General features: G+C 44.8%; 1 protein-coding gene across 1 annotated transcript in view; it reads left to right on the forward strand.

Annotated features, from left to right (window-relative positions):
* Positions 1 to 20,295, forward strand: part of fat2 (FAT atypical cadherin 2) — a 102,123-nt gene that overhangs the window by 65,957 nt on the left and 15,871 nt on the right. The window contains exons 17-23 of the mRNA XM_085418036.1: positions 1,869 to 2,080; positions 3,063 to 3,200; positions 3,282 to 3,425; positions 6,799 to 6,996; positions 7,746 to 8,346; positions 8,432 to 8,632; positions 10,136 to 10,293. Of these exons, the coding sequence (XP_085274162.1) occupies positions 1,869 to 2,080; positions 3,063 to 3,200; positions 3,282 to 3,425; positions 6,799 to 6,996; positions 7,746 to 8,346; positions 8,432 to 8,632; positions 10,136 to 10,293 (1,652 nt within the window). The remainder of the gene's footprint in view (positions 1 to 1,868; positions 2,081 to 3,062; positions 3,201 to 3,281; positions 3,426 to 6,798; positions 6,997 to 7,745; positions 8,347 to 8,431; positions 8,633 to 10,135; positions 10,294 to 20,295) is intronic.

The raw sequence follows: 20,295 nt of genomic DNA on the forward strand, positions 1-20,295 counted from the left end.
TAGTGTTCCGCACATTTCCTCTTAGACTTTATGTCTTTTTTAGTAGTTGTTGGGAAACATTACCATGCACTGAAAGTTAGTTAATGGCACAGAATTGCAGCGGTGACACAAAGGGAGGAAAAAAATAGTAAATCTGCAGAGTAAAAAGTGAAATCGCGGACTTCCTGCCAAGTTTGTAAAATGTGTTTCTGTTACTTCACTGAACGTTACTGATCTTTCACAGGCTGCGAACTTGAGGAATGTGTGAGCTGAAAACGCTCCAAAATCCCTCCTTTGACATTTGCCGGTAATGCGCCATTACGCCCAGAGGTCATTTGTGTCACCAAATCATGTGGGTGAGATCAGAGATGTTAATGAAGAGGGAGACGCACCGTGGCAGCTTCCAGTGAAACGAGTCGTGAATGACAGGACTCGTCAAAAGCAAGCTAGCCTGGACTTGATGTCTTGGCTCTCTGATTATTTTCTTTGAGCCCACACACACCAGCGCACATTAGCGCAGATGTGAATCAACCCGTCAGGAGCTGCTGTCACGCTCTCACATTCTTCATGGTTTTTCTGCTTTTTGCTGTGAATAAAATTCATAATTGTAAAGATTTCATTTTTCACAAAGAAGCTTGGTTTATTTTATTAAAGTCATCAGTTTAAGCTTTTAAATCACGGGTGTCAAACATTTGTCCCGGGGACCAGTGCCGGCCCCTGAGAGGTGCAGCTTTGGTCCCGTGGAGGGTCAGTGTGGATGGAGGGTTGAACTGAAAATGAGCTCTTCATTTAGGGTTGAGTCCAAAGAGGGCAAAACTATGACCCACTGGGAGAGTAACTGGAATTATAAGAAACCCACAGTGAGGCTGAGAAACACTAAAAAGGTTATCAGGGAAGTGTAAGCAGCTGGGCAGAATGAGACACCGAACACGACACGGGGGAAACAAAAACAGACGCAAAGCACAAGGAACAGCTTTCAAAATAAAACAGGAAGTGAGGTCCGAGATAAAGGATGTGGTGTAGGAGCAGAGTGGGTGTGAGGAGCGTTAAAAATGTGTCCAAACTCCTGGAGTCGGTTGGTCACACAGGGACTAAATACATACAGACTTTGTGGGGCCGCTTGTGGCTCATGGTGCACATTGAATCGTGGGAAGTCGAGCTCACAAAGCAACCTTCTGATTAGCAGGCCGCCTGCTCTGAGCCACCAGATACAACAGATCAACAGTGAGGAGAGTGAGGGCTCCATCCAGGTGATGTGACCCAGTTACCTGCACCACTTAATTAAAATTGAAAGAGATGTAAAAAGGTTGAGTCCAGTTTACTTTATCTGCCTTTTGGCAGCGCCATTAAAAAGGCCTATCATCCCCAGTTTCTGATTGGTCGAAGGGCTTCATCAAAACAGTAATTATGAAAGAATTCATGTGCCGGTTTCGGTCTTGTACCCACTTGTGAGCGTTTCCCTGTAATGTGTTTGTAACTGCACAGTGTGCGTGCCTCCGCAAACCCTCAGAAATATGAGCAGTGTTTGATCTAATGTACGAGGTGTTCACTTCTCCACTATCAGCTACGATCAGCGCTCTTAAGCAAGGCATTCAGCTTATTGCTTTAACACATTGGCTGCAGAGCTGCTGAGTGGTGATAAAAGCTGTGCAGTGGACTTACTGTCCAGGTGAGAATGCACAGAGGCGTGTCACATGATACCATACACAGAAGGAGGGAAGTTTGTACTGCAGGGAAAGAGGAAGGAAGCGAGGGCACTCTGATTTACTGAGCTCAACTCTTCTCTCCTGTCCCGTGTCTCCTGCTTCTCGAGGCGAGGATGGAATTTTGAGCAAATTTAGCACCAGTGTCGGAGCACGTGATCAAACCAGCCGTTTCCCTTCATGCAGGCCTCGTGACCCTCGTGGCCCCGCTGGATTTTGAGGTTTCCCGGGAGTACTACCTGTCTGTGGAGGGGAGCCGTGGGAAGTCGCCACTCAGTGACATCGCCACGGTCATCATTAACGTGACAGACGTGAACGACAACCCGCCGGTGTTTGGGCGCAGTGACTACAGTGCCGAGGTGTTGGAGGATCTATCACCTGGGCGCCTAGTGATGAAGGTGAGAGGTGTGACTCACACGAGGTCGGTCGTTGTTCTGTATGGAGTCCGCATGCTGGGTTTATGTAGCACATGCTCAAGCTTTTAATTAACAATGTTCCCCAGGTCGTACACAGAGATGCACTGACAGCTTCACAGCTGAGGGGCAATCTGCATGTATTTAGTGCTCATGCAAGCTGATGATCTCATAACACGTGCTAATGTAAAGAAAACAAGTGATGAAAAACATCATTCACACACATTAATAACAGCACGGGAGGAGCACGCACACACATGCAGTTGTTCAGCAGCACGTCAGCGTCATCCTTTCAGGCCAGCAGCAGAGATAACACAGCTCACCGCCTCCCGACGGTCACAGCTGGGCTGCGTGATTCTCTCCTCCTCGTTTTTCTTGTCATTTGTTCCCACGTCGTCAGGCTCACCTTTAAATAACGAGACAGAGGTTCTGGTAGCGGAATGAAAGGATTCGTTAGTTGCAGTCACAGAGGAGGAGAAGTCGGGCGGGACAACTTCAAAACACGGCATTATTCATTTTCAGTCTTTTTTTAATCTATTATCAAGTTTTGACTTTTAATAATAATGTTACAGTCGAACCAACCCAGATTAACTGGATGACTCATTGAAGTTATTATGTTAGAGAGAACAAAAGTATGATAATGATACTGAAGCTGAAGAGGCAAAAATCCAAGTCCAATCTAATCCTCATTTAAATGAAGGTGAGAACGAGTGCGCTGTTGTGAGGAAGATGCACGCTGTGCGGACGCAGCTGCTGAAAGCTTGAGAGGCTGGATGTGAAGAGTCCTCCAGCCAAGGAGCCACATTCAGACCTTCGCACAGAGCTCAGCTCTCCGTGACCTTTGACCCACTCGCAACTCAATTTGTCGGTGTGTCGTGGGGATGTTTTGTGTGACCCCTGACCTCCAAAGAGGTAGGCGCAGTTATTCCTCTCCCGATTTTCATCCTTGCTTTTTCTCCATGTCCAGGTAACTGCCACAGATGAGGATGGCCCAGTCAATAACCTGCTGCGCTACTCGATTGTGAGCGGCGACCTTCTGCAACAGTTCTCCGTCGACGCTCGCAGCGGTGACATCACTGTCCGCACTGCGCTGGACAGAGAGGAGGTGAGCGTGCTCAGGAGCAATGTGAGCTGCGTCGCACTAAAGAAGCAGCAGGTCACGTGAAAACTCTCTCCTCATCTGCAGATCCCTCACTACTCCCTAACGGTGCAGGCAGCAGACGAAGGCAGCCCACCTCTGTCCTCGGCCGTCCTCGTCGCCGTCACCGTCAACGACGTCAACGACAACCCGCCCGTCTTCTCTCAGGTCAACCACAGTCTGCTGCTGCAGGTACAACGACCCGAGCGTCACCCACCCAGGCTGGAAGCCTTTATTCATTTAAAATATTAATGTTATTATTATGCTGACAGATATTCCCCAGATTCCAACTCGTGTTCCTGCTGCTGTTCGAGTTGACCTAGAAAACAAGCTTTAAAATGAGCTGCAATGAGCCCAATACACCACATTTGAGGGGTAATGAGAGAGTCTCACCATGTTCTGTAAATATTCAGACTTTATATTCTCAGGTCAAAGGTTTGCTTCTTAAGTAGTGATTTTAATCTCGGAGAAGTTCTCCGCTGTTTTATCCCTTATGTGTAACTTTCTAAGAAAAACATCCCCATTTTTTTTGTACATTTGTTGTTTTTTGATCCAAGCTCAGTGGTCCATATATTCCCCCGCCTCATGCCCAGGTTTATAATCACTCTGTCACCCTGCAGATATGTAATGTGGCTCTGCAGCTTTAAAAAGACACAATCATGACTGCACCACACGCCTGCGTCAGGAAAAAGAGAGTTATGTCGAGGGAAAGAAATACGTGTGTGTACCCAGAACCGGCCAGAATGAATCACCTGTCATTAATAAGCTCGGCTGTCCTCAGGGAGGGCGCCACAGTTACAGTCCTGTGTGACTTTTGACACCTGTGGATAAACACAGACAGAGACAAGCGGTTAAGGCGTCCCCGTAAAGCAGCTGCTCGGCCTAACAAGGTGATAATGGAGACAGATGACCTGATGGCTGCAGGTAATTAAAGAGAGCTCACTACAGGTGACCGTTTATCCACCTGTCAGTACTCTCTGTGACAGGTGGATATATGCTGCTCCGTCATCAGAGCGGTTTCTGAGCTTTCAGGGATCAAAGCGGCAGAAAGACGTCAGCGTTTCGCTCTCACCTGAAACTCCTAATTACGTTGCAAAGTCAAAGCTTTCGCTCCAGTGTGTATTTTTGGATGCTTCATTGGGATGTGGATGCCCACATGCCTGCGTGCGTGGACATGAATTCACGCTGCTGGCAGTCCCATCGCAGCGCCTCACTGACAGTTACTTTTTCCCCCGCCAGCTCGCAAACTTCCATCGAGTCACTGATTCAGGACCGAAACACTGCCAAACTGCCAGTGTGAGGACAAATCCGGACTCTGGGTTATCGTCCCATCTGCCGACAGCTCCGCAGCCAGCTCTGCCTGATGAAGAAACTCAGAAAGAATGCAGCTTTAAGATAATTGCACGTTCCACCTGCACATTGGTCTCGCTATCATGAAGCTGAGCTTCGTCTCTCCTGCGTCCTGTGAGGCGTGCTGTAGTTGGAAGTTTAAAGGTCCTCTCTCGGAGGTGTTGCACATTTTAGTCCATTAACTCTGATGCATCCTCTCCCAAAGCACGCCGCATGTTTTTAGATTGATAACCTATTTTTCCAGGAAGCTCTGGTTTCTATTAATTCCCTACAATATGAAAATCAGCATGCAAAGCCTCTTAAATTAGTTGAGATAGTAGGTAATCCATCACAGCAAACAGCTGAAGGTCTTCATTATTTTCTGGCACAGTCAGTGGAAACAGGAGGGAGTCACTCTACAAACAGCTTCCATGAAACGATGCCGAAGTGTCTCTGAGCTGTACAGACATGCCAGCTGTTCTTTAAATGACCAGTAAACACGGCTGGAGTGCTAAACAGGAAGAGTGTGATCAGTGTGGCTCTGTCCAGCACACATAAGATATTTGACATCCATCCATCCACCCACCACGCTATCAATCCACCAATTCATTCAATCATTCATTTATCCATCCATCTATCCATCCATTCACCCACCAGCAGAGATGGGCAGTAACGCGTTACTTGTAACGTGTAATCTGATTACTTTTTTCAGGTAACGAGTAAAGTAAGGGATTACTATTGCAAAAACGGTAATTAGATTACCGTTACTTTCCCGTAGGAACGCTGCGTTACTGCGTTACTAAAACCGTGATTTCTTTTTTGCGAGAACATCTCATGACAGTGACGTAAGCGAGTGCGACGTTCGTGACAACAGCTGTGTGCAGATCAACAATGGATCATATATCGAATCAGAACCAGAATCAGAATCAGAAAGGGTTTTATTGCCAAATGTTGAGCGGGTTTACAACATTAGGAAATTGCTTCAGTGCAAACATACTGTTATAAATACTGTTATAAATTAAGCTTAAATAGACATGAAAATAAAAATGAGAATAAGAATTAAAAGTGCTAAGTAGATAGAAGGATAGAAAGATATATACATGATATATACATGTATGAATGCGGGAGAGAGTATGAGCGTGCAGCGTTTAAAGTGTGGAAGCACTGACCTTACTTTGAGTTTGATTCCATAAAAAGTGACAAAAACATTAGCGTCCGTTGTGCGTGGGAAGAAAACTTCTTTTTACAGCGAAAAAAAACCCTAAACTTCCAAGCAAATACCGAGTGCGCAACGACGTAATGGGAAACTCACAGAGAAACTCGCGGATTCTTCCACTGACCGCTGCCGCACACCTGCACCAGAGCACACCTCCGCCTACCCTACTACTGCTTTACAGGTGAAAATAGAGCAACAGGACCGCTAGTCTTTGACTTTATTTATTTTCTGCTGTGTTTTACTTGCATCTATGTGAAAGACTGAGTGTAAACACACACAAAAAAATATTTTAGAATTTTTGGAATGTGCAGAAAATAGGTTTAAATATTAAACAAATTTCTTCTAGTCAGAGAATGTTGCAGATAATTTAATTTTTGCTTGATGCATAAAGTTAAAACTAATAAAACAAGTTTTAAAAAGAGACTTTTCCATTTGATTACATTTTGTATGATGAATTATGCAGAAAAAGTAGAATTGGGCTGAAAGATCTATCGCTTTATCACCTATTCAGGTTGCAAATCGTGTTTTTAAAAAGTAACTAAGTAACTAAGTAATTAATTACTTTTGAAAATAAGTAATCAGTAAAGTAACGGGATTACTTTTTTGGGGGAGTAATCTGTAATTAGTTACTGATTACTTTTTTCAAGTAACTTGACCAACACTGCCCACCAGTCACTGAGCCTAAACAGGCCAGTGTGAGTGAAATGGATGTGAGCCGAGTGTGTTTGAGTATAATCAATGCTTCACATGTTCCTGCAGACAGAACATTTCTAACTGTCAGATTAAATCCTGCAGAATGAGCTGGATGACGTTGCAGTGTATCTCCCATCACATGCTTGATGTCATGAAATAGGCAGAGCAACTATACAGGCAGTGTTGCATGTGAATGATTTAACATGAGGTAGAACATACTAAATCTCTGGTTAATGGGAGCTCTGAGGTCGATGTTGGAGCTCTGTGGTGCTGGGATAACGAGAACATCCTTAGAAGCACAAAACTGAATAAAAATGTGTCCCGCAGGAGGGCGAGGCGGTTGGCAGCAGCATCCTCCAGCTGGTGGTGACGGACAAAGACACCCCAAGGAACGGCCCGCCTTTCTCCTTCCACATTGTCAGCGGGAACGAGGACCGCCGTTTCCATGTGGACCAGGGCGGCCTGCTGTCGCTCTCTGCTCCGCTCAGGAAGAAGGTGAAAGCTCACCATCAGCTCAAGATACAGGTGAGAAGCTCTTGTCTTTCTCTCACAAACTCTCACTGCAGGAAAGACATCTTAGAAAGTTTGTCTCAGCTTTGGAAGTGCTGAGCGTCGCTCCCGGCCTCAGCCACTGTGCTGTCCAGAGAGGTGAAGAAAAGTTAGAACAAAGTCGTCTTTATGGTTTTCTGTGGTTCTGAACTGTCAAGACTGACCCTGCACACCTAGTAATGATGACTGAGTTTGAATACAGGAATTATTTAAGCTGGAAAAATGAAAGTCAGAAGAATGACCCTGCTTCAACTCTTCACTATAATCCATTTACAGAAGGGGTTATTCTGAGGGTTCAGGCTGTTTCAGGTTGCAGCTGATGGTGCATATTCGTGTCCTGCACTGTATGGATTTTGTTGGCTGGAACAAATATATTTTGGGATGCTGAGAGATGATACTTTAGTCCAAAATGCTCCATTTTTCATTTTGTTCTCTGCTGTCAGAGGGAGAAAAAAAAAAATCACAGTGGTTGGACAGTGTTTGGTTGATCACAACAAAGAAACAAAAGGATTAATATGAAATGTGAAATACAAATGTTTTTGCTTTGATTGCAAGTGAGAAAAAAGTTTATTAGAAAGCATTAGAGAGGAGGGAGACACACACCTGCACACCTGTAAATGCATAAGGAGAAACAGACATGTTACCTGTCCCAGCTTTTACATTTCAATGATATTTCATAAGAACAAATCAAATCATTTAATTTTTTGTGCTCCACCTTTGCCCAGGTGACAGACAGCGGCCACCCTCCCCTGTCCTCCATCTGCGTGGTCAACATCAATGTCACCGAGGAGAGCAAGTATCCTCCGTCTGTGGTGCCGCTTGAGGTCTCCATCACCACCTCCGGAGGGCTGTTTGCAAACCGGGTTGTCGGCAGGCTCCACGCCTCAGACCAGGATGTGCAGGACGTCCTGACCTACAGCCTGGTCTCGCAGAGTCCCGACGGCAGGAGCTTCTCCGTAGACCAGGCTGACGGCAAAATCTGGGCAGACGAACACCTGGAGGAGGGCTCGTACGCGCTCAATATCAGCGTGAGCGACGGGAAGTTCACCGTCTGGACCGGGGTCAAAGTTCACGTGTGGGTGGCCACTCAGCAAGCGTTGGACTCTGGACTGACTCTGCAGCTGGTCGGGATGTCGCCGGAGGAGTTCCTGGGCGATCACTGGAGAGGCCTCCAGCGCAGCCTGGGACAAGAGCTGGATCTCCCCCGGCAGGAGCTCCACCTGGCCAGCCTACAGCAGCGGCCTGACCCCCGGGCCCTGGAGGCCCTGCTCATCTGGAGGCCTCAGGGCGGCCCCGTTCGGCCCCTGCCCACCAGCAGGCTCGCAGGTGAAAGTGCTGCATGATCACACGTGGTCAGTGAGGTCAGTGTTCAGTATGTGTGCCATCTGACATGTTGGACTCTTTGGTACAGGAATTATATCGGACATCGAGGACTCTCTAGGCCTCAGCATCCTCAGAGTGAGTCACAACGGCTGTCTGGGCAGCGGATGCCCACCGCGAGGCTGCAGGAACTCCGTGCGGCTGTCGGGAGAGAGGCTGGGCCATTTCACCACCGCCAGAGCTACTTACATCACCCCGCAGCACACCTGGGAGAGCGCCTGCCCCTGCAACCGTACGTCCACCTGTCTGTCTGTACTCAGAGCATATGTACGTATGAGTGAGCTGACAGGGTGCAGCAGCTGTTTCTGACATCTTCTGAAGAGCAGCATGTTTGAATCGTAAAGTTCGGGCCTGCAGGTTTGCAGGATAAGTGTGCTGCAGTAGAGTCATGTGACTGAACACCCACAGAGGGCACAGCGTCCTCCTGGGTTATTCAGCTGTGGTGTACCTGAGCGAACCTGACATGAGGCCGGTTCAGCTCTTTATCGAGTCCTCTGTCACACGTGTAGGACTAGGCTTCTAAGCGAGCTTTCTGTTCGTGGAGGCTGGTGACTTTAAAGTGAACATCGTTGTAGGGTCTCTACCTGGAAAACGATATATACTGCATGCTTACATGCTGTGTTATGATGACGAGTACACTGACCTCCTAACCCCTGACGTCACTCCATATTCAAAGAGCTGCAGAGAAAATGATCTTTTCATGCTTCAGTGTGTGCAGCCGGAATTTCGTCCTTTTCTTCCTGAGATCTGAGGATGAGGAGGGTAAATATTCTCACCAGTGTCAGCCTGTTCTGGTGCATCATGTCGTTCAGGTTAACCTCCCTGCGGTTACACAAGCTGAACTGAGGGAGTAAATCCCCGGATTTCATGAATGGCTGTCAGTATTCCCTCAGCGGGCCACATTGGGATTTGTGCAGGCATTCCTGTATGGATTATAGCTGCAGGGGGTTTTCCTCTGGCTCTTCTTGTCACCAACATGTCTGACTCTACTTTACTTTTTAACCCTCTGCTCTTAAAACCAGTAAAGGCTGAGTTTTGTGCCAGATGTGCCACACTGCAGGTCCAAATGAAACTGCTGCCACGTGTTTCTTCTGCAGCTCAAAATTCACAAGTTCAGTTTAGAAAAAAGGTAAAAATCAGAGTTCCTGGGCTCTGATCGACTTTGGTGTTGTTAGTAAACCTCCCCACAGGCATCATCAAAGTTTAATCTTAGACCAACTAAAAAACAAAAGCAGAAGAGAAATTTGCTCATGGCTCTTATTTGCTCTGGGTTGCCAGACTGGACTCGTGGTTGCCGTCTGTGCCTGACTCTTTGCTCCATTTTTTTCCTTTTCCAGTAACAACATCAAATAAATTTTCTCTCAGATCAGAGATCACACATTACAGGTTACCACCTCGTTTCATCTGAAGGTGTAAAAACATTAAAAAGAGCCGCGCCTTTTAACACAGATTAGGATTATTAAAGATAAGTGGATGCCTAGCTGATTTGGTGAGAACTGCTCTGCAGGTATTTAGTGAGACAAACATAAGATTCCTGATCTCAGAAGCTCGCCGCGGTGGCACCCTCATGGTTGACGCGGTTAAAGTCCGAAAGACAGAATACGTAGAAGTCATCCAAAAATAAAAATCAGATGATTAGCACATTTACTCAGGAGAGGATAAACCAGGCAAACGCCTGGCCAGCTTATTCTTCTGTGTGTGACCTCTGCTTGTGTTTCCTCTGTTTGTGTCTCAGAGTCGGCGCTGAGGTTCGACAGTAGGTCCTACCTGAGGTACCTTCACCGTAAGGACGAGGACAACCAGGACTTCAAACTGTCACTGAGGTTCAAGACGATCGAGAAGCAGGGCGTCATTGTGTCCACCAACAGCAGCACCGGCTGGGGAGCTTTACAGGTATGGATGCATCTGCGGTGCTGTCATCAGAGAGCCGGACATCTTTGGTTTTACAACTGATGTAGTCTTCCTGAGAACACATCAGAGCTCTCACTGTTTCAGAAGTGTGCAATGAACTATGTCTGCCTGATCCTGTTGAACACTGTTGCAGTGTAGGGGTTTGTGTGAGAGGTTACCCAGAATGCACTTCGTTCCAGTTTATTCCGACTCTGAGAGAAGCTCACAGAAAGGCTTGAGTGGCTTCGTTAAATACACTAAAGTCATTGCTGCGGATTAGAGGGGTCACATGACCAGATCAAACCGGGACCTGCGTCATGCGCCTCCTCAGCCAGCGTAGAAGCTTCATGCAGGTCTGCGATTCAGAACCGCTTCTGAAATTCAATCAGGCATTTAGGACATGAGCACATGAAAGTACCTGTCACGCAGAGATACAAGAAAGGAATACCCGATATGCTCTCGATTTGTCGGGAGAACCAGCATGATGGTGAGGAGTTTTATTTCAAAGCAGTGACTAAAGAAAGCTGAACATCTCTACAACAAACTCCACTCTCACGCTGGCCTGCCTCGTCAGCTCACAGAGGTCCGGGACATCGCTGGAATTTCACACCGAAGAAGGCAACGTCGTCTAAAAACAGGCGGACTGACCCAGATTCACCACAGTGAGAAGAACACAGACCAGCAGCTCGGCGGGTATCAGATACTTCACACACACACACGGCGGCCGGCAAACAGGAGCAAATCAAATATCGGTATTTACGATGATGTGAGTGGGGATGAAGTGAAGCACCAGGTCATATCTGTGAATCATAGCTGGAAACTTTCAGGGTAGGTGTAGAAAAGAGGACTCGTATGCAGGACTCCTTTGGGAGAAGACAGTGGATGTATTTACAGTGCGGTAAAGGTGTAACAGTATATAAGTGAAAACACACGTAGTGACTCCTTCCAAACAGTAATCCCGAGTGGCGGTCCAGCTCCCGTGATCTCTCTCTCCGTTTCCCTCCTGGTGGCAAACACACAAACACACACGGAGTAACTAAACAATCCTCAGATCAACGTAAACTGCCACAAAAACCATCCGCGCTGCTCTACCGTGCTTCACACAATGATCCAGCGCTGACCGAAGCTCGATCGCCCTGTTAAGTAGGCAGCCCGGGAGATGGCGGATAATTGGCTACAGCTGGTCGGCTCCGATCAACAACAGGTGCGGCCAGTCTCTGCGCAGGAATGCCGTCACAGCTCGGAGGTAAACAATCCCGTTACGAGAGAGAGAGAGAGAGTGGGAGAGAGGGGAAGGGAGCGACATGCACACAATAACACATGGGCAGGCATCCAGGCGAGGGCTGTCGGACCATGACAGAAACATTTTGGGATGAAAAGCCTCACTCGATGGTCCCCACAGAGACCCGCCTTAAATCAACTCAGCGGCTCTGCTGCTAAATTAGTGTCAAACAACGTTATTAAACATTTGCCAGCTGAGATGCCCAGCTCAGGGGAAACTTCCTGTGAATGAAGGAATCAGAAATCCTTGTTCCGCCAAATGCTGCAGTTTTCTTTCTTTGTGTCTCAGGAGAGCAGCAATAGAGACACACACGTCTTCTTACCTGCTTGACTTTGTAAAAGAGGAAAATGCGAGCACGCTGCTTATCGTGCACGTCTGTGTAGGAACTGTATTTCATCTCGATGTGTGAGTGTGGAGCAGGAATCAGTTCACATCCAGATCACAACAACACTCACCTTGGGTAACTCTACTGTTGGGGGAAAACTCTGTAAAAAACCCAGGAGAAATAAAGACACAATGAGACAAAGTTACTTTCTTTATCAAACGTGTACACGGGTGAGCTGCTAAGAACAACTCACACCATGCACAGTGGCTTGGTAATTTTTATAGGCACAGAGCACAGAGACAGTGAGAACAGGATAACAAATAATAAACAGATAAAATAAAACAACTCCATATATGGTGCTAGTCTCGTCAGCAGAGAGCTAGGGAAGATAAAACAATCTAAAACAATATGTCCCAGAAACAAGATGTGTTTGCTGGGAAAGTCTAAAAAGATAATTCTAAACTAATCTAACCATAGGCAGAGGGCAGACAAAAGGCATCTTTGTACATTTAAAAGAAGGTAAAGAAACATAGAATCATTTTTCCTGTAACATTCCCTCCTGTTTTAACTTATTTTAAATGTATACAACAATTGTCTGTGAAGGTTATTTATTAAGTATCTTAAGCAATTTTTTAATTTTCAAAATGTCAGCATAGCAGAAATGGAAGTCATTTGGTCTAAAGAATAAAACAAAAGAAAATAATAAAAAGAAAAACATAGTAAATGAAAATCATAGTAAATGAAATAACAAGTGGAATAAACAAGAAAAAATAATAAAACTAAAACTACAAAAAATAAAGGATAAAAACCTTATATTTTAAAACGAAAACTACAAAAAATAAAAGGATGAAAACTAAAATGAAAACTTTGTATTTAAAAATGATGAAAACCTAATATGTAAAATGAAAACTTCAAAAAATACAAGGATGAAAACTTCAAAAAATAAAAGGATGAAAACCTGCATAACCTACTAATGTTTTAATCAGTGCGTGATCACTTGACAAGTCATTTTTAATCACCACGTCATTCATTAGCAGTTATTACAAGTTCTCCTCTAACAGAATTGCAACGGGATGCTGTTCTTCTTGAGGCATGGCAACATAAGCAGTCATTGTAGTTGTTATCATCTTTGAAATCATTACTCTTAGACATGGCGGTGTAGCTGCTCCAGATGTGTGGTCAGTGACATATTTCTGCAGAATGGTCAAATTCTGCAAAGCTTCATAAATGTCTCCGCTTACAAACTCCTCCTTGTGATGCTGTTAGCAGGTCTAGAGTCAGTCTGTTCTGCAGCACCATCGTTCTGATGGCCTGCTGTTCTCCTGCTAAGGCGGTTCCCAGGGTCTTAGTCAAGTTGATGTGTCGTAGCAGAGCATATCGGTTGATTTCCACGTGATCCCGCACCTCGGCAACTCCAATGCCGGGGATCAAGCTCTGTAAGAATTTCACTCCTCCTCAGATGCGAAACTCTGGTTCCTTTACTGCTTGGTGCCGTCCGTGCACATCCTGTCTGGTAATGAGTCTTTGTTTGTAGTATCATTCGGTAGCTGTAGTTGGAGCGACAGTTGAGGCTCATCAGTGTCGCGTTACTGGCACAGGTTTCGTTGAGTGAACAGTCCATACACTTCCTCTCGTTCCTTGGTGGGCAGAAAGTGTATATGTATTTGCATAGCAGTCAGTTTTATTATTCCAGTAAGCTGTAGTGTTCATAAACTGCCACCAGAAATTAGTGGCATAGCCATGGGGAAACTTGGTGTACTTTCCTTTGTCATACAGTGTCTGCCTTTTCTCCATGTAGCGTGACTTATTGTCCCTCACGGAAGCAAAGATGAGGAGCCCGGCCATGGTCAGGGCCACTGCAGTTATTAAGAGCCACCACCTCATGACGACGGGACACACCCTCCTGTCGCGAGTAGACCCCCCGGCCAGGAAAGCTGACCCCTCCACCGGGCGAGATCACAACAAGTGGGCAAGCCTGCCGTCAGCTGTGTTTAGATGGCTTCACTGACTCGCCTGCAGTGACTCTGATGGATCCAGGATGGTCGTTCCGCAATTTTGCAAGCTCCAGTTTTTCCTTTGGAGCACTTTGATCAGAACCCAGTCACCGGGCTGTGATCTGCAAGACACTTGATAGACATCATTACATTCTTCGTCATTTACAATCATCTCTTTATTTTCCTACAACTTAGACATACATTTTGCTACTGAAATTGTATCTGCCTTTTTCACTGGGTAGATTTCTGGCCACTTTGAGAATACATCTATAACCACTAGGGTGTATTTTTACCCTTGGCATTCATTTAGCTCAATAAAGTCCATATGGATTGTGTGGTCTCAGGTTTCCCTGAGCATTATATTTTTGACACGTCATGCACGTTCTGACAAATTGTTTTGCTGAGGTTTCAAAACGGTTCTAGCAGGCGTTGTCTCTATGTTATCTGCTGTTGCTGCGTGGCTGTCTGCAGCCTTGGTGTTTGTGACTTTGCTCGCCTCTCTGTTCCTGATAGCCACCTGCGAATTAGTGTTTTAGTCTGTTGTCAACACGTCAGCCTTATTTCTAAGTTACAGAATGCTTCTTCTCCTTTTTTTTTTTTTTTTTTTTGGTTTGGGAGAATAGATGCAACTCTACATTTTCACTTAAGGCATTTTTAGATAATTTCTAGTTCTTCAAACAATTCATGGATCTCACACATTTCAAACTTTCAAGTTAGGGTTGTTTCCCATTTATACAAATATATATATATTTAACTTTGCATTGCTCACAGCTCATAGCTCACAGCTCTAAACCTAGGCATTTTTCAATCATATGCCTAATCACTATGTGTCACTGTGATTCTCAAGTATGGTCACAAGTTCGTTTAAATTCGTTTCCAAAACCAACAAAATAATCAAACAAAAACAAAAAACATAAACGTGTCAGGACACAAAAGAAAAAGAAAAATGCTGCCACCCGAACAAGGCAGAAGTCTGCATATGTTGGCTTGTAATAGCATGCAGCTTGTAACATGGTAGACTAATGTGCCTGTGTTAATTCAGCTCCATATTATTGTGTGAAGTTGCACTGGGTTGGGAGTGGTTTTGTGGTTGTCACATTTTTGGTGAGCCAATGGCTGGAATGGGGTTGGACTAATTAGAGGCAGGTGTACTTGATTGCACTGATACACTGGTCTACATCTAGCCCACACTACAAACACTGCTGTGTTGTTTTGTCTCTCTGTGCAGTCCAGGGCCTATTATATGCCACAGCCTAAAGGCAGCAGAGTTCCAGAGGCTTGAGTGACCACTGACTATATGCTTGCAGGGTGGTGGGTCTCCAAGGACAACTTCTAACCCTGTTAAAGGCAACATGTGGGGTGCAACTTGGCCGTGTGGCATAGCTGGCTCTGGCCTTGGGACTGTGTGTTTTTATACAATTCATAAGTGGGACACTGGACTGTTTTATCTTTTATCTCTTGATATATTTTTCGTCAATAAATTATCTTTTAGAATTTTATTGACTGACATCTTTTTGCCCATGACTGAAACGGTTGGTCAGACCTAGAGTCTTTCTTTGGGCAGAATAGCAGCTTCTGCTCTAAAAGAAACAAATAAATAAAAAGAAAAGAAAATGTGGAACATGCTCATCAGCTTAGCAGTGTCTACATATTTAATTCAGCTTCTCAATCCTGTAGTTTTAGCTGTTGTCTACAGGGTTTTGCTTATTGGTTGTTATTATAGGTGTGCTCTATATCTCAGCAATGTGTCATTCTAGAATGATAAGTTTCAAGCTGGTCAAGTGCCTCTATGCACTTCATTAGTTTAGTTATTCTCTGTATTGTCTTCATCTCACATGTCATTACACTGAGTTTCAGCAAACCTTAAGCTTGATGCAGACTACTGCTTAACAATTATCCACCTCACATCATAACCGATTAAGGTGCCTCTTCATATTAATATTATGTCATTGTTAATATTATCCTCTTTGTCTTATATAACAGCAATAGCATATTATAATATTTTATCAGTGTGTACCATTATACTACTACTGAGCCAATTTGATAGTTAGGATCATCTTATTCAGCAAACAGATAATTTAGAATTCATCCAATCTGCGGTCACATTTGTTCTCTCTGTTGCATGGCGGACCAGGCAGTTCTATTATAATATATTATTTATATTTTATTTTGTATCCATCAAGGGCTTCAGATGACCTGCAGAATCATCCTTTTCCCAAGGTGGAGACAGTTACCTTTTCACACACTGTCCTTGGCTGAACAGTGACACAGCCTTAATATACCTTATTTATGTTATTAAAATATTTTCGTGTGAATTATTTGCTTTATATTCATTTTATACATGCTGGGCATGGTCATCATGCCAACTGTGTTTCATTGTTAATATCACTTTACAGGTTGTTATCCTTGCTATTATTAATTTCAAATACTCTGAAGATAATTTCTACTGTAATTTTCCCTTCATCTTTATTTCGTACTTTTTATATTTATATCTACTCAGTGGGGTCTGTTTTCAACCCTTTTAAACTACTTCAAACTACTTTGATCTCTAGTTTTCACTTAATAAGGGATTATTAAGTTCTTCCTGATATGGGTGGTGCTGCAGATGCGGCTGCAGGAATGAGTGATGGCTTTCTAAAAGGGTTGTGGGCACTGCACAGTGTCTCGTCTTCTGGTTTTACTAAACTGGCAGTTGAGTTCTATTCTTCTGACTGTTTATATTTTGTTTTCTTAAATCTCTCAGTTTACAGACACTGTTTTTGTCCGGCGTCTGGACTTTTCTTTTCTCACCACTGCTCGTCAGGAGTGAGTTTTAATTTCACTTGCTTGATTACCCATCTTATTTATGTATTTACTTATTTTTGTTTAAGTAATATATACACAATACAGCTGCTATCACCTTCGCTGGTATTAGAGACGAGAGTGGTTGCTCACACGCCCTTCTACTTTCGGACTATTTCCAAAAGCGGTGTGAACTTTACGAGACGGAACTCGACCGTTCTCTCAACTCACCAGCACGTCAGTGAACAGCAGTAAAAGAAAAAACACAGGAGGAGCAGCTCAGTCTCTTATTGGACCGTGAAAATTCAGCTTGCTCCGTTAATTAAAACAATACACACACATACATTCACATTCACACTTATTCGCGCGATCGGAACCCTTATCATAAGGGGAGCTGCCAGTCTTTCTGTAGACGAGCTACTTATTCCCTAGACCCAGCTGGGGGAGCTACCCAGAGCTCCAAACCTAACCCACAGAAGTGGGGAGCTTCCAGTCGACGAGCTCCAAGCTACCAGCCGACGAGCTACTTTAAACCCACAGAGGTGGGGAGCTTCCAGTCGCGACGAGCTACTTTCGCTATTTTAAATTCCCTGAATTTAAAATACGCTTTTACGCAAGATTGTGTCAGTGTGTCTGTATCTACCTGGTCAGTGTCGCCGGGTCTGGTCCACCTCGATCGGGCCCCACCACCGTGGGTCGCTTTCTAGAACGTTGGCCAAGACTCGAATTTAACGCCCTTGGTCTTTGACCACACACCTAGTGTGTGGGCTGTCGACAGACGAACAACGTGGACTGGTCACGGAGATGGGACACGATGGAGGCGCTCCGGCTCGAAGGACCAAGAAATGTTGGGGGAAAACTCTGTAAAAAACCCAGGAGAAATAAAGACACAATGAGACAAAGTTACTTTCTTTATCAAACGTGTACACGGGTGAGCTGCTAAGAACAACTCACACCATGCACAGTGGCTTGGTAATTTTTATAGGCACAGAGCACAGAGACAGTGAGAACAGGATAACAAATAATAAACAGATAAAATAAAACAACTCCATATATGGTGCTAGTCTCGTCAGCAGAGAGCTAGGGAAGATAAAACAATCTAAAACAATATGTCCCAGAAACAAGATGTGTTTGCTGGGAAAGTCTAAAAAGATAATTCTAAACTAATCTAACCATAGGCAAAGGGCAGACAAAAGGCATCTTTGTACATTTAAAAGAAGGTAAAGAAACATAGAATCATTTTTCCTGTAACATCTACAAATGCAAAAACTGAGCGAGAGGGGCTGCTATTGTGTGTGTGTGTGTGTGTGTGTGTGTGTGTGTGTGTGTGTGTGTGTGTGTGTGTGTGTGTGTGTGTGTGTGGATAATAGCAAACACTGAAATACATTTTTGCACGCAGGAATGAATTTTGTTCACTCAAATTTAGCTTTTCTTCGCTAAATTTCTCCTCAAAATGCAACACTTGCACCTGCAAACTTTTTTTTACGTGCGCTCAAATTTTTTTTACGTGCGCTCAGGATAGTGGCACAAAAATATCACCATAAACCTGCAGAGTTTCACAGGCTGTAAGTTTCTGAACTTAAAAAAAGAAAAATCTCCAACATTTATTGCCTCGTTTCGTGGAGCAGTACAGGAAGCTTTATTAAGCTGACTGAAAACAATGAGACCTGAACAGATAACTCATGACCCAAACCTGGTTTGATGATGTTTCCCCTCCTGGGCTTTCCTCCTCTATGAGCTCTCCGGCTCAATATTCACTCGCTCTGATTCTCAGGAAATTTCAAAAGCACCATTCAGCCTTTCCCAGCGTTCTCCCTCCTGGGCTTTGGATCTCGGTCCCTGCCCGCTTCATTATGAGCAGAAATGGCTTCAAAAGGAATTTCTTTTCTTTCTTTTTTTTTTAAATGACATCAGAAACAGCAGTATGCGACATTACGTGATGGCAGAGCTTCAGTTCATCCTTTGTCATTTTTTTTTTTTTTTTTTTTTAATAAATAGGACAGGGGGAATGAATGAGAGAAAGAGGGGGAGAGAAAGAAAGAAAACCAAAGGGGAGAAGAGACGGTGAGAAGGGGGGGAAGAGAGAGAAAAAAAAAAAGAACTCCTGGGTCACCTGTATGGAGAAAAAAAAAAAACAAACAAAAAAAAAAACAGAGGAGACAGCAAACAACAAAGAGCAACATAATAATAGAGAAAACAAAGCACCATCACAATAAACTAGCTAGTCATAGATATCAATATTTACTAAATAATAAACGATATTGTGCAGCACGCAAGATAGACAGCGCACAGTGTGCTTTGAGGCAGCAGCCAAGAAAGCTTTAGTCCGCGTCTGTGAATACCCATGTGTGCATACCTGTGTGGATCAGCATGTAATCTCCATGTAATGATCTGCTAGGGAGTGTGGGGGGGCCACAGCCCCGTCCTCCAGGGTGTGAAGCAGGTATGGAGGAGATCAAAACTCCAGACATCCAGAGGCCCCCAGAACACAAGAGACCATGGAAGACCAACAGAGGGGCAGCCGCGCCACTGTTCAAAAGGAATTTCTGAGCAGCGAGAGCTCCCTCACCTGGGTTTGGTTCAGAGAAACTTCCTGAACATACGAGGCGCTATTCATACACCTGATTACCCGGGAGGACTGAGCGGACTGTATGAGTGTACTCTTCCACACCTCATCAGTATTCTCTGTCAGCTTTCACACCTGTGGGACAGGAAATGCGTGCTCACCTTCAGACCTGTTTGCTGCCATTAATTTCTTTGCTTCTGCATGCATGCGCTTGGAATCGGCTCCTTTCAAATGAAAATGTGTGAGCATGTGGATGAAAAGCTGCCAGGGTGAGAAGTGTAGAATAGGAAGAGGTGATTTGTCACTCCTGTGTGATGAGGAGTGTCAGTGAACACACTCCATACACAGTTGGTGTTTCTGCAGTGACACAAAATGCCTGAAATGTCAGTTTAGGCTTTTATCGCGGTGAGAGAGCAGCAGGGAATCCTGCTCACAGTCTCATTCAGCAGTCGTCCCTTTGTTTTATTAAATTCCACCAGTGTGGGTCTGCGGCGGGCGAGGCTCTGAGGTTTCTGTTGCTCACTTTGCTCCACAATCAGAGCGGAGGAGGCGATTTACAGAACTGAAGAAAAGGAGAGCTAAGCTGTCTGCGTTCCAACCTGCAGAATGAGCTGGTGGTGGCATTTGATCACTCTGGAGCCTCTTAGACGAGGTGTTTTCTGTCCAGCTGGGAGGAGCCTGGGCCGTGCTCAGGAAACTCTGGGGAGATTATATTTATTTAGGAACAACTGAGAATTGAGAAGGCTGTGATGTAGGGTTAGCAAGCCTACCCCATAAAACCCAAATTCCTACGGAAACATTGAAGAGGCTTGGTTTAGAAGGAGGACCTTCACACTGAAGACTAAGGACTTCATATGGTGAGGAAGCAACAGGACTGAAAATCCTTCTTTAAGGAAGATCAACATCAGTGCATGGGAGGAGGAAAGGCAGGCCACAGAAAACATCCGTGGGGTGTCCTGGTTTGTGTGTGTCTTTGTCCATTTCATCACAAAGACTCACACACACATGCGTGAGTAAGTAGGTGTAGGGACAGCTGCCCAGAGGAGCTGGATGGAGG

The sequence above is a fragment of the Rhamphochromis longiceps genome, linkage group LG2 (assembly GCF_057381845.1).
Source record: "Rhamphochromis longiceps isolate RC_006_pf linkage group LG2, R_longiceps_female_GT1.1, whole genome shotgun sequence".
Taxonomy (NCBI): domain Eukaryota; kingdom Metazoa; phylum Chordata; class Actinopteri; order Cichliformes; family Cichlidae; genus Rhamphochromis; species Rhamphochromis longiceps.